This window comes from Colossoma macropomum, unplaced genomic scaffold (genome assembly GCF_904425465.1).
Source record: "Colossoma macropomum unplaced genomic scaffold, Colossoma_macropomum, whole genome shotgun sequence".
Lineage (NCBI taxonomy): Eukaryota > Metazoa > Chordata > Actinopteri > Characiformes > Serrasalmidae > Colossoma > Colossoma macropomum.
In genome coordinates, this window is record NW_023494798.1 from 20,292,698 (window position 1) to 20,305,183 (window position 12,486).

Here is a 12,486-nt window from a genome sequence, read left to right on the forward strand (position 1 = left end):
ATAGCTGCTACACTTTTTTATGTGACTATATTTATTACATTTAGCTGTGAGTTCAGATCAACTGGCCTGTGATTAATAGCTAGACCGCATGTGCATTTCCTGTTCAGTCATTTATTAATTAAATGTAGATAAGACATAATAGTGCCTATAGGAAGCCATAACATTCAGTAGTAATTAATGTCAATGATGAAAATGCATTGTGTGTTTCTAAACGGCTTTGCAGAATTAAGTGTGTGCTTGTGGGATAAATGATGTTTTGTTGCTTTTTTTATAGACAGATCGCTCTTGATTTCCAAACAGTTTCTGCATGTAGAGCATAATTATTTTCAGAACTGTTTCAAGACTCATGCATATTAATGTATAACATTATGCAGGAAAATGCTAAAATGTTAAATCCTGCAAATAGAAAGAGCTTCTTTCAGCCATTAGTATATATTAAATTATGTGCTGTCTTGTCTCCAGTAAGGGAAGAAAAAGGAAAGTGATGAATTTGTTCATTTATTTAAAAGTCTAATATATCTGTCACTATTGGAACAAAACTTTATCTCTATTTTTGTCACTTTTTGTACATAATTTGAAAATATCAGCTGCTCTTTTACTCTAGCCCATATTTATCAAGCATTTCAAAGTAAGAACACTGATCTAAGATCAGGTTTCATCAGTTCATGTAATTCTATTCAGCGTTATAAAATCTGTAAGCTGACTCCAGATTAGCATTCTTACTCTAAGTTTGATAGATACGGGCCAATGTGTGAATGTCATGATGAATGCTCCTCAACTGCTTGCAAAAGAGAAGTCTGTTTACAGTAAGTTCCTTTGAAAGCTCCTTCTCCTGTAGAGTTACCAGTCTGGAGATATGAGGTTTTGTTCCGACAGCAAGTTTCCTTTTCTTCTTTTCTTGTCCTCTTAAGAGTCTTCTTCTTTTATCTAGCTTCTCCTTGGAAAGATGCCCGGAAAACACCAAGTAAAATCGACCTGTACGATGTCCGTCGCCGACCCTGGTACCTGCTCACATTTTACATTTCTGTTTCCATTAGTGGTGTGTCGGACTTTTTATCATTGATTAATACGGAATGTTAGTACGAGCAGCTGCCGCATGAAAATTCTTTGCTCGTTTTTATTTTTTTTAACACCACTGTAAACACCTGCTTATTACATTGTGGGAATATTTAATGAGGAATGGAGCAGTAAAATAATACCTGGAATATGCTGTGATTATTTTAGCATGTATTAAAATTAGGGCTCAACTGATCAGATGATATCAGTCGAAATTAGCGACTTGCAGTATCTGATAATTATCTCAATAATATGGCAATAATTAGCTGCCTTTTCTTGGATGCAACATCGCCAGGATTTGAAACTCCTGATTTCCAGATGATGGGACAAAACTAAAGATAGCTGAAGCACTGGACAGCTCGGTAAGAGCTATAGATAATTAGCTATATGGCAGCAACAGACTGAACTGGTAAATCTGTACACTAAACACCATCATATAAAATGTAATACAAAAACATAAAGAAATGCAGCCAGGTCTCACCTTCAGCATGAGAATAACCCATCACAAAAAACGTTTCATGAGGAGAACTAGTGAGAAATAAGGAAAATAACATCTGATAATCCAGAAACCAAATGTACAAAGCATTCTGGGTAATCCTGCCCCAGATAGATAATATATTTTTAGATAATATATTATCTAAAAGTGTGAGCTTCTGTTTTTTAAAGGTGTGAAGAAGCATGATAATTGAGAACTGACAATCATATCAGTCATATTATGCACTATTTAACTCAAACTTTTGGAGTGGAATGATTAAAACAAAATTAAAAATTATATCTGCTAATATTGTTATCTGAAGTTTTAGCCCCATAAAATCAGTAACAATTTCGGCCGCCAAATTTTTATATCGGTTAGGTCTTAATTAAAGTTAAGAATATTTTTCCTTCTCCTGTAACTTCACCGTTTTATCATGATAGCAGTGATCACATTATTCTGAACGGTTCTTCCTGTTGTTTTATTCAGGTATGTACAGGGCGCTGCCTCGCCTAAGGACATGCTGATTCTGGTGGATGCGTGAGTGGATTTCATATTAGTACATTATCCCGTATCAAACCCTGCCTTGCTTCAATAACTGCTCCCTCCTTTCTCTTTGTCTGCCTCTGAAGGGTGCTGTGTGTGACTGAATGGGGCTCAGGTGTTGAAGTGTGTGTACTTGTGGTTATATGTGTATGTGATGAAACCTTTTGCACATCTGCATCTGTCACAACATATTCCTTCAAATATCCTCCACATATAGTTTAGTTTGGTTGCCAACTGTATATAATGTATATTTTGTAATACTCCTTGCGGTTGTTTTTCGCATTTATAATTGTATGCAAACATTTGGGCATTACATATTTTTGGTAATTATTTTTTGAAGAATACTGGGAAAAAAATAAAACATAATGTAGCCTGTGCAAAAGTTATAGCACCTTTTACATTTTATGTTTAATTTTTTTCCCAATACGTTAAAATCAGCAAATAAATAGAAATTGTCCATTTACTTTTTGCATAAAAATGTCATATTTAAGTTCCCTGTAGTGGATGTGTTGACTTCACTTGAAAAACCAACAAAACATGTACTTTGTCCAAATCTTTGCATGTATAATATTATTGGTTTACTACGTCTTTGTTGTCCATTTATGTATGCACCAGCTCCACCAAGACAAAATCCTACTACGTGCAAGTATACTTGGTCAGTAAAGTGAGTCTGATTCTCTTTCTGTGGCTGTGATTCAGGAGCGGCAGTGTGTCTGGATTAACTCTTAAACTCATCCGAACATCCGTCAGCGAGATGTTGGAGACGCTCTCTGATGATGACTATGTCAATGTGGTGAATGTAAGTTTTGGGCTGTATTCATATGTGTCTAGTGTGTCTATAGTATGTCTGTGTGGGTGTGTTTGTATGTGAGCCAGTTACAAGTGTTAAAATGCAACACTACTTCCTCCATCAAGCAAAGGAAAATCTCAGAGGTCTCTTCATAGTAAAACCTGCAGTGAAAACAGCAGTGACAGTAAATTAATCAGAATTATTAGACTGAGAAACAGTGAAAAGGTGTTGCTTAGGGACATATAGTGGCTGACACACTCTATTCTTATCATCTCTTGTGTAGTCCCTTTATTCAGAGATTCCATACTGAAGATGCAGGCACAAAGCTTTCCATAACTTGCCAATGCTGAGCAAAAGTGCAGCGGCAATATTGTGGTCTTTGCTTATGCAGAAATTCCTGATAGCATGTATCAAGGACTTGAAACATATGCCGCCCTTTATTAGTGCCCTGTCTAAACTACACAAGGTGCAGAAAGTTTCATGCTTAAAAAGAAGTGTTAACACATTTGATTGACTAGTAGGTAAAAACAAAAGGCAGTGATTTGCGAGAATACAAAAGACAGACAACTCCATAAATGTGTAGAAATTGGCATATACCAGCCCACTTTGTCAAGTTTTGACAGTAGGTAAAATGCAAATAAAAACAGAAAGCAATGATTCAAAAATCTAGTTTGATCTGCATTCAAACAAAAACAGCAGCATTCTCTGTGCATAAAAGTCAAGGCTGAAAACCACAGCTGAATGCCCATGATTCTCTATCTCTCAGACGGCAATGCGTTAAAAACCGGCATACTTCCGTGCTGGATATCACCACATGACCTCGAGAATACTTTGACAAACCATTGTCCGTAAACACTGTCCATCGCTGCATCCAAAAATGCAAGTTAAGACTGTACTGTACACAGTGGAAGTCATATGTCAGCAAGGTCCAGAAACGCTGCCGACTTCTCTGGGCTCAAGCTCTTCTGAAATAGGCCGATGCACAGTGTAAGCGTCTGTTGTGGTCTGACAAGTTCACTTTTCAGATTGTTTATGGAAATAATGGACATTGTGTTCTCTGAGCCAAAGAAGAAAAGAATCGACCATATTCTTACCAGCGTAAAGTTCAAAAGCCAGGTGTTTTTGTACCATTTTCCATCAAGTACAGATTTGTTTTCATTTGGTTTGTAATAATATATACAAAACTGCTCTCCTCCTCCCAGTACTAAACTGGTTCTCAGAGTGCCACAGTGCTCCACTAATTCTGATGTTACTAGAAGATTTTAAACCAAGAACAAAATCACATACATTGATATTAGATGACATGGCTTAAAATGTATATGATGATATGCAATCAGTTTAGCATTTTAGCATTTTGAAAAGAAAGTCATGTAATTTGTGCAAATTGCCTGTTACATCGCCTCAGCCACCCCTGCTACTCATTTGGACAGTAGAGTCTCCAGCATTCCTATGCTAATTAACCCTTAATGGCCATCATTGATGGCTGAATAAAAATAATAATAATAAATTCTCTTTCAGGGCTGAGCTTGCATAATGGGAAAATCCTAGAATTGCCCCTGGTGCTACTGAACTTCTTAGTCTGTTAGTACAAGTTCTACAGATGCTACCAGATGGCCTGAGCTTGTGACAGTAGCTAAGGGACCATTCAGTGTGCATTTACATAGTTTGTGCCTTGAGGGACAAAAATATAGCTGTAGTACCCTTTTTCTCTCAGTGTATATTTCACTACTGTGTAAATAGTCCTTTCAGTCTCGTTTGTGTATTCAGTGTATTTTTAAAAATAATTTTGAATCAAATATATGACAAAATAATACATTTGAATCAAATCATGATGAAGTTTCAGGATGTATTGGACACCTTTCCAATCAAATCATTTTGAGGTCAGAGATTTACACCTCTAGGATCTGTAGTTCTGGTAGTTGCATGCTAAAGGATGACTGAACAGGATGGAATGAATTTGTAGAATTTTCATAATGAAGATCAGTTGAAGTCTGAGTGTGTACAGTCGGGGCATATGCTCTATATCAGTGCTGAGATGGCTATATTTAAGCTGCATGTGTATGTGTGTGAGTCTGAGAGAAAGACCAGGAGAGCGATGGAGGTAAAATAATGAAATATGGATCGGGCTTCAGCTTGCCACTTGAAAACAGGCTCTTAATGAAAAGGCTGCTTGAGCGGGTGTGTGTGCTGAATTGGAGGCGTGCGGCCGGAGCGAGCGCTTAGAGATCAGGCGGAGAGCGGCCGCAGGAAATGCCCATCTATCATTCCACTCAGAGAGAGGCTGTGAGCCCTGGTGGCCCTGCGGCAGCCAGAGCCCAAACTCCTGCAGGATTAATCTGAGCCTGCTCCCTTCTCTCCTCCACTCACACTCAAGCTCGCTCGTCCATCCGTCACACTCTCATTCCCGAAGCCGCCCCAGTGATATTACCTGACAGATCTGGCAAGCTTATTGGAAATTTCAGAGCCTTAGCAGAGGGGGTGGTGTTCGGACGTTTTTAGTTTCAAATGTCATACCTGATTCATACACTTCTATGATAAGACTGCAGTTTTTTTTCCCCATTTCTTTCCTCTGGAATTTAGTAACATTTCTTCTCGCCTTGGTGCATCGGCGCTCTGACAAGGATAAGCCGTCTGAGCTCTGTCAGCTGGCCACGCTTGAAGAACTGTGTTTGCGTGTGCACTAGCAGACCTAAAGTCAGACTAACTATGCTGATAGTGCTTGTGTGCTTGCATAGTATTAATGAGAAGAATTGCAAAGGAGAGTGTGTGAGTGTGTGAGTGTGTGTGTGTGTGTGTGTGAGTGTGTGAGTGTGTGTGTGTGTGTGTATGAAAAGCAGAGAGAAGCATAGATAGAAACAGATACACAGGTGTGGTAGTGACTTTTTAACCCTCTTAGGTCACCCATGAAGTAAATACCTAGAAATGGCTTTCCATATATTTTTTCATTCTTAGAGCCCGGCCGATACAGGATTTTAAGACAGATACCGATTTCGATATTTGAGGATTTAACAATCTGATATATCCAGTATATTGTCTGGTTTTTTTTCAGAAATACATAATGTAAACAAAGATTTTCACATCATTCTTGGCCCCTGGGCATAAATGTTTGGTGGGCCCCTCCCTGATTACCTATTTTGGGTGGTCAGTGATGTTTTTATGATATCACAGCACGTTACAAAGGGCCAATGCAGCACTACGATGGCAGCATACTAACAGTGTTTTTTTCTTTTCAAAGCCAAACAATAGCAAGATTACACACATTGGAGAAAACAGAAGTTAACAAACACAATAAACAATGCAACCCTTCCCTATAAAGTACTTCACAAGCACATCTACAATAATCAAAATAAAAGTCTGACAGCTAAAAAATGTGCATAAAGACGGACAAAAGAAGCGAACTTAAAAACCCAAACTGTCAACCATCCTAGGTATAGCATACTGCCACAGTGGGCATGGAAATGTTTTTTTTTCTTTTTCAATTTATATCTTACCTCTGATGACAGTTCGCAGATCACTGCTGACAAGGATGATGCGACGGTGCTTTCGCTTGGGTGATAATCGTATATTTGGCTTTAGTAATCCTCTACTTTGCCAAAGTATCATGCCTTACTTTTACAGGTCCCCCAGGCACATCCTTTGAATTTTGGAGCTTTAAATTCAAAGTACATTCACAGGAACGCTAGGTTATGGGCTTTGTTATGTCTACAAAAACGGTCCATTGCGTGAAAATATAATGTTCCACACCAGTAATTATTAAGGCAGGTGGCTCAGATATTTACTATAATATTCTTGTGCTTAGTTAAAAACATAATTTGAATACTGTAGGCTTTGTCCAACTTCTTTAGCTTCCACCCATATAGTAAAACGGAAAAGCTCTGGCCATGGACAGCAAGACAATACTTTTTCTTTTCGAGTCCTGATATTGATACTGAAACCTTGAGTATTGTCCAATAACGATACAGATTTAATAGTTTTTCCTTTAAAAACTATTAAGCTTCAAAATAAGCTATTTTTAATTGAAACACTTAGAATGAGCATCTGAAAATAAGCCATCTTGCTCAAACTACTCAAACACTGTACAACCTTACAAGAAGAAATACACAGCTAACAACATCACATCATGTAATGTGAATATGTGCTATTTCAGGCCAGATTTGTTGCAGGATTAAATGGGATTCAGTCTTTTTTACTTTTCTGCTGATATCAGCCCAATACTGATACCTGGTTTTTGATTGACGCCATCTCTAGGCCCAGCACTAAATAACAATAACCACACAATGCACAGCCCTGTCTTTCAGCAGAGTTTGTCACTGCATTACCGTGAGGTCAGTGTGAACAGGACTGTTATTACTGTGAATTACAGAAGGTTCTCTACAGGATTAGTACTCATCAAGCTTGTGAAAACTACAGACTTTGAAGATATGTGCAGGATTAAAATCATGGCTCTCTCCAGTAATCACTGTAAGTACAGTACCTCCCCAGGTGAAACTAATCCAGCTCAAATAAGGCTTTCTTTTCAGGCTTGTTAATAGTAGAGTGCAGCACTAGCTGTGCTATATGGTGCAAGGTTGGAGCTGTGATGTATGGTGGAGGACTGTGGCATTAGGTGCTGTTGCAGCAAGTTTCATCACTCAGGCCATCAGCACTCAGTACAGGAGCGTCCTCATGACACTGCTGTCACTCACTGAGCCTCAGGGGGCCTAAAACCACCCTCCATTATCAATCCATCAAATAAACCACACAATCAATAACAACCACCCATTATGGATTACCTGCAGAAGAAAGAACACAACCTGAGTAATGTGCACATACATGTACATACTTGTAAATCTGAATGAGCTTTAGACACCTGTGACAGACACATATCTACAGACATATAGTACAGTCTGAAATTAAATGAATAATGACACTGTTTAATTGTTTTGGACTGTGGATCTGAAAGTTAAATCAGCACTGTGATTATATCTGTTTTGTTTTTCTTTTATCTTAGGCATAAGAGTAATATTAGCAATTAGCTTTACTACTCAGGTCATGCTTTTGTTTTCTTTGTGCTATATAGGTGGTTTCTGTTGGTTTACCCAACACTTATGCCTGCTTAGTGGGGGCTGTAAATGTTTGAACTACTAAGCTAGTAAAAAGAAAAACTAATAAACTAGAAAGAACATGAACTAGCAAAGTGTTGTGAATTAATAATGCGTAAATCAGGACTAATAACTAGCCTACATTTGATTGTACACACAGCTGGTGTCACCAATACCAGGAAGGCACTAAACATTTAGATGATACTGGCTAACATAATTTTAGTCAAAGATTAAACAAACTCCAGTAGATTTAGTTGAACAGTGTTTTACTGGCTGACATTATCACTTCTCAATTGTGAAATTACTTAGCCCCTTAAAATCTCAGGCCTGTTACATACTAAGGCTTATTATTCAGTAACTCCAGGGACTTCAGTGCAAACTGGTTGAGCTATTCTTAGGTTATAAAAGTGTGTAATAAATCTTTGGGCCCACCAGCAGGCCCTGGCCAGGTAAGGGGTTAAACTCAAATGAAGAGTTAAATCCCACAAAGCCTTAAAAGTTTGTTGGATTCAACTAATTAAATTTAAATTCAATCAAATTGAATGTCAAGCAAATTAACATTTTAATCATTTTACTCAATACTGATAAATAAATGGAACCTTATAATCAGCTGATTTTATCGGCCAGATGATGTATCGGTCAGTCGGGTCCCGCAGGGTGTTCACTTGTTCCCCTTTAATGAGATTCTTGGTGTGTGTTTGTTCCTCACCCTGATTTTGTTCTATGGAGCTTCAATCCCTGAATTTTATAAGGTGACATTTTCAAATGTTACTTTTTGTGTAGAATGACATGCAGGTAGCTGCAGCCCTGTGCATGATGTTCCTCTGCCAGGGGAATAGGCACTGTTGTCAGGAGTTTATGACTGCTGTGCATGTTCATGTAAATATGACATTTAGAGCGACTGAGGATCTCAGGGAACTGAGGAAATAAGTTTCATATTATGCCTTTTCAATTAATGAACGTTATGAATTGGATATCTGATATCGTCGGGCCTTCTGAAGTCTTCTTTTTGATTTAGGTAATTGTCAGACATCAAGGCAAATATTTAATCAGGTTTATTGTGGCTCCCCAGCACAATACAGCAGTGCATCTCAATTACCATTGAGCTGTGTGTGTATATTGAAGGGCCAGGTGCTCCTGAAACAATAGACAGAAACCCAAACTGTGCTGAAACTACAAAGAAAACTGAGTGAATAGGAACTTGGGGCTTCTCTGGATATTCGAGTTTGTGTTTAAGCTCAAATGTCTCTTGGCAACAGATGTTATTACTTTACTCAGAAAAAACTGTTCCTGTACCCTAAAGTCATATCTGAGCTGAATTAGTTTTACCTGGGAAGGTACACCAAGGCCCAAACATGGATTATGCCGAGTTTTGTACAAAGCTGAAGCCTGTGCTCTTCTAGGAAGGCTTTAAAGTTGATGTTGGGATATTGCTGTGAGGATGTGAATGCATTTAGCCACATGATCATTAGTGAGGTCAGGTACTGATGTATAAATAATTACAAATGCCACTCCAGCTCATCCCAAAGGTATGGAGCTCCATCGCTCCAGAGAACATAGTTACGCTGATCCATCAATGCTGAAGGCCTTTATAGCCCTCCAGCCAACATTTGGTATTAGTCATGGTAAACCTATGCTCATGTTTAGCTGCCCCAGAGCATTCCATTCTATTGGCACTGCTTTTCTATGGAGAATATACAATATATACGGGTGCACCTGTTGAACGTTTCTTCTCATTTTGTACTCTTCATTTTATTTCTATTATTATCCGTAGTGGAGCATGGGGCACACTGTAGCATGGGGTATAATATACTTAAACAGGTTGAAGTACAGGTGTTTATTGATTACTGAGTTTTGTACGCCTACTGAGCACTTTATTAGGTGCACCTACCTTGTATCTACGTTTACTGTCCAGTTTATCAGCTCCACTTATCATATAGATGCACTTTGTAGTTCTACAATTCCAGACTGTAGTCCATCTGTTTCTCTGCATACTTTGTTAGCCCCCTTTCACCCTGTTCTTCAATGGTCAGGACCCCCACAGGACCACCACAGAGCAGGTATTATTTGGATGGTGGATCATTCTCAGCTCTGCAGTGACACTGACATGGTGGTGGTATGTTAGTGTGTGTTGCGCTGGTATGAGTGGATCAGACACAGCAGTGCTGCTGGAGTTCTGTAGTGTCCACTCTATTAGACAATCCTTCCTTGTTGGTCCACCTTGTAGATGTGAAGTCAGAGACAATAGTTCATCTGTTGCTGCACAGTTTGTGTTGGTCATCCTCTAGTCCTTCATAGGTGGTCACAGGACGCTGCCCACAGGACGCTGTTGGCTGGATGTCTTTGGTTGGTGGACTATTCTGAGTCCAGTAGTGACACTGAGGTGTCTGAAAACTCTAGCAGCACTGCTGCGCCTGATCCACTTGTACCTGCACAACACACTAACACAACACCGCCACATTTATGTCACTGCAGTACTGAGAATGATCCACCACCCAAATAATACCTACTCTGTGGCAGTCCTCTGGGGGTGTTGGCCATTGAAGAACAGGGTAAAGGTGGGATAACACCTCCTTCTGGAGATCTGCCTTCTGCAAAGGCAAATCAAAGCTTCGTTCAGCTAATCATGTGCTTCTGAATACAATAAATATAAGGATTATGTGGGGATGATTAGGGTTGGAGCTGAAGTCTGCAGGAAGGTAGATCTTCAAGAGCTGACCACTGATCTAAAATGTACTGTAGACATCAAGTAAGTGCTCGTGCTCGTAAGTGTTGTTCTTGGTTGTAAAAACAATTTTCCAGTGTTTTCCAGTGTCTTTCCTCCATTCATATTTATTTTGCTGAATACACTTTTGGAAAGCTTGTCTGGTTCAAATAACATAACATTGAGTTTGAATTCTTACACAAGTACCAAGAGTGAATGGCTTTATGCAAATCTCTGAACCCAGTAATAGTAATAGGCACGACTCTGCTCCGTGTTGTTATTGTTATTGACTCCAGTGGCGTAACTTGGACATATATGTCCAGGCTAATGAGGGTTTAATCTGCTCTGTTTTGGGAAAATTACAGGCATTTATCTTATATGAATAAGCCCGTCGAATCACTTACACAACCTCCTCTGGCAAAAAGAATCCAGCTTGAAGATCCACCTTCCTATGGAGCATAGATACAACCACAGTCTGCCACACCTGCTCCAGATAATTGACTTCTTCAGAAGTTCTTGGTTGGCTGGATTAAACTCATTAGTGTTCGGTAAGGAGGGGAGCATGTTCAAAACAGGTTGGAACTAAACTCTACAGGAAAGTACATCTCCAGGAAGAGGCTGGTAACCACTGCACTACAGAAACCCAAAGACCTCTTACAGTGCCCAGGAGAAAGTTATAGAAAGGTCTCCTCTGCTTTCCAGTTCATTTCCAGAGTGACATTTTTCTTTGAATCAGTGTTATTGCAGTGTTCCTCTAAAGGGAACAGAACATTTTAAAATAACATGTAACAGGCATTTAGATGAGTGAAGAGTTTATTTGTAAAGAGCATATTTTTTTGTGAGTGTGTGTGTCTGTGCACATTCATCAGCGTCATCTAGAGCTCTATTTATAACAGGCTGTCCTCTGAGAGTAATGAATCATTTGGGGGTCTGTATGGTGATGATGCTGATCGTTACTTAGACATTGGGCAGTGCTGGAGACACTCGTTTTCCCATGCCTCATCACTCCTGTTCACCTTCTTATCCACCAGAGCCCTGCAATCAATTACACAGCATAGAGAGACACCTGGAAACTGCCTTTAATGAAATGTTAATGGAAAAGTAATGAGAGCAGTAAGTTTTGTGTGGTTAAACCTTACAGTGAGACTGCAGGCTGCCCGCTCATATATATACACACGGTCACTCATTACCTTAACACAGGGCACCTGCTGTACACTGACCTGTAGTCCCACCCAGATTACAGACTATTCTATTACCCGTGTTTTCTTTCTTTCTTTCTTTCTTTCTTTCTTGCTTTCTGTCCATTTATCTCTTCTTACTTTCTGTCTTTCTTCCTTTTTTTCTTTCTTTCTTCCTTTTTTTCTTTCTTTCTGTCTGCCCATTTATCTCTTCTTTCTTTCTTTCTTTCTTGCTTTCTTGCTTGCTTTCTTTCTTTCTTTCTTTCTTTCTTTCTTTCTTTTTCTGCCCATTTATCTCTTCTTTCTTTCTGTCTTTCTTTCTTTCTTTCTTTCTGTCCATTTATCCTTTCTTTCTTTCTTTTTCTGCCCATTTATCTTTTCTTTCTTTCTTTCTTTCTTTCTTGCTGCCCACTTTCTTTCTTTCTTTCTGACTCTGTCCCTCTCTTGTCATTTCTTTCTCTCTTCAGTCTGTTATTTTTCTTTCTTTCTGCCCATTTATCTATTCTTTTTTCTTTCTGCCCATTTATCTATTCTTTCTTTCTTTCTTTCTTTCTTTCTTTCTTTTTCTTTAACCCCCCCATCTCTCTCTCTCTATCTCTATCTCTCTCTCTCTATCTCTCTCTCTCTCTCTGGTTTCAGTAATAGGATCACAGGGGTCA

The 12,486-nt window shown here is 38.9% G+C and overlaps 1 protein-coding gene across 2 annotated transcripts in view; it reads left to right on the forward strand.

Annotated features, from left to right (window-relative positions):
* Positions 1–12,486, forward strand: part of LOC118817770 (voltage-dependent calcium channel subunit alpha-2/delta-1) — a 130,514-nt gene that overhangs the window by 66,441 nt on the left and 51,587 nt on the right. For both annotated transcript variants that reach the window (XM_036584684.1, XM_036584683.1), the window contains exons 8-10: positions 932–1,001; positions 2,018–2,068; positions 2,774–2,873. In XM_036584684.1, the coding sequence (XP_036440577.1) occupies positions 932–1,001; positions 2,018–2,068; positions 2,774–2,873 (221 nt within the window). The remainder of the gene's footprint in view (positions 1–931; positions 1,002–2,017; positions 2,069–2,773; positions 2,874–12,486) is intronic.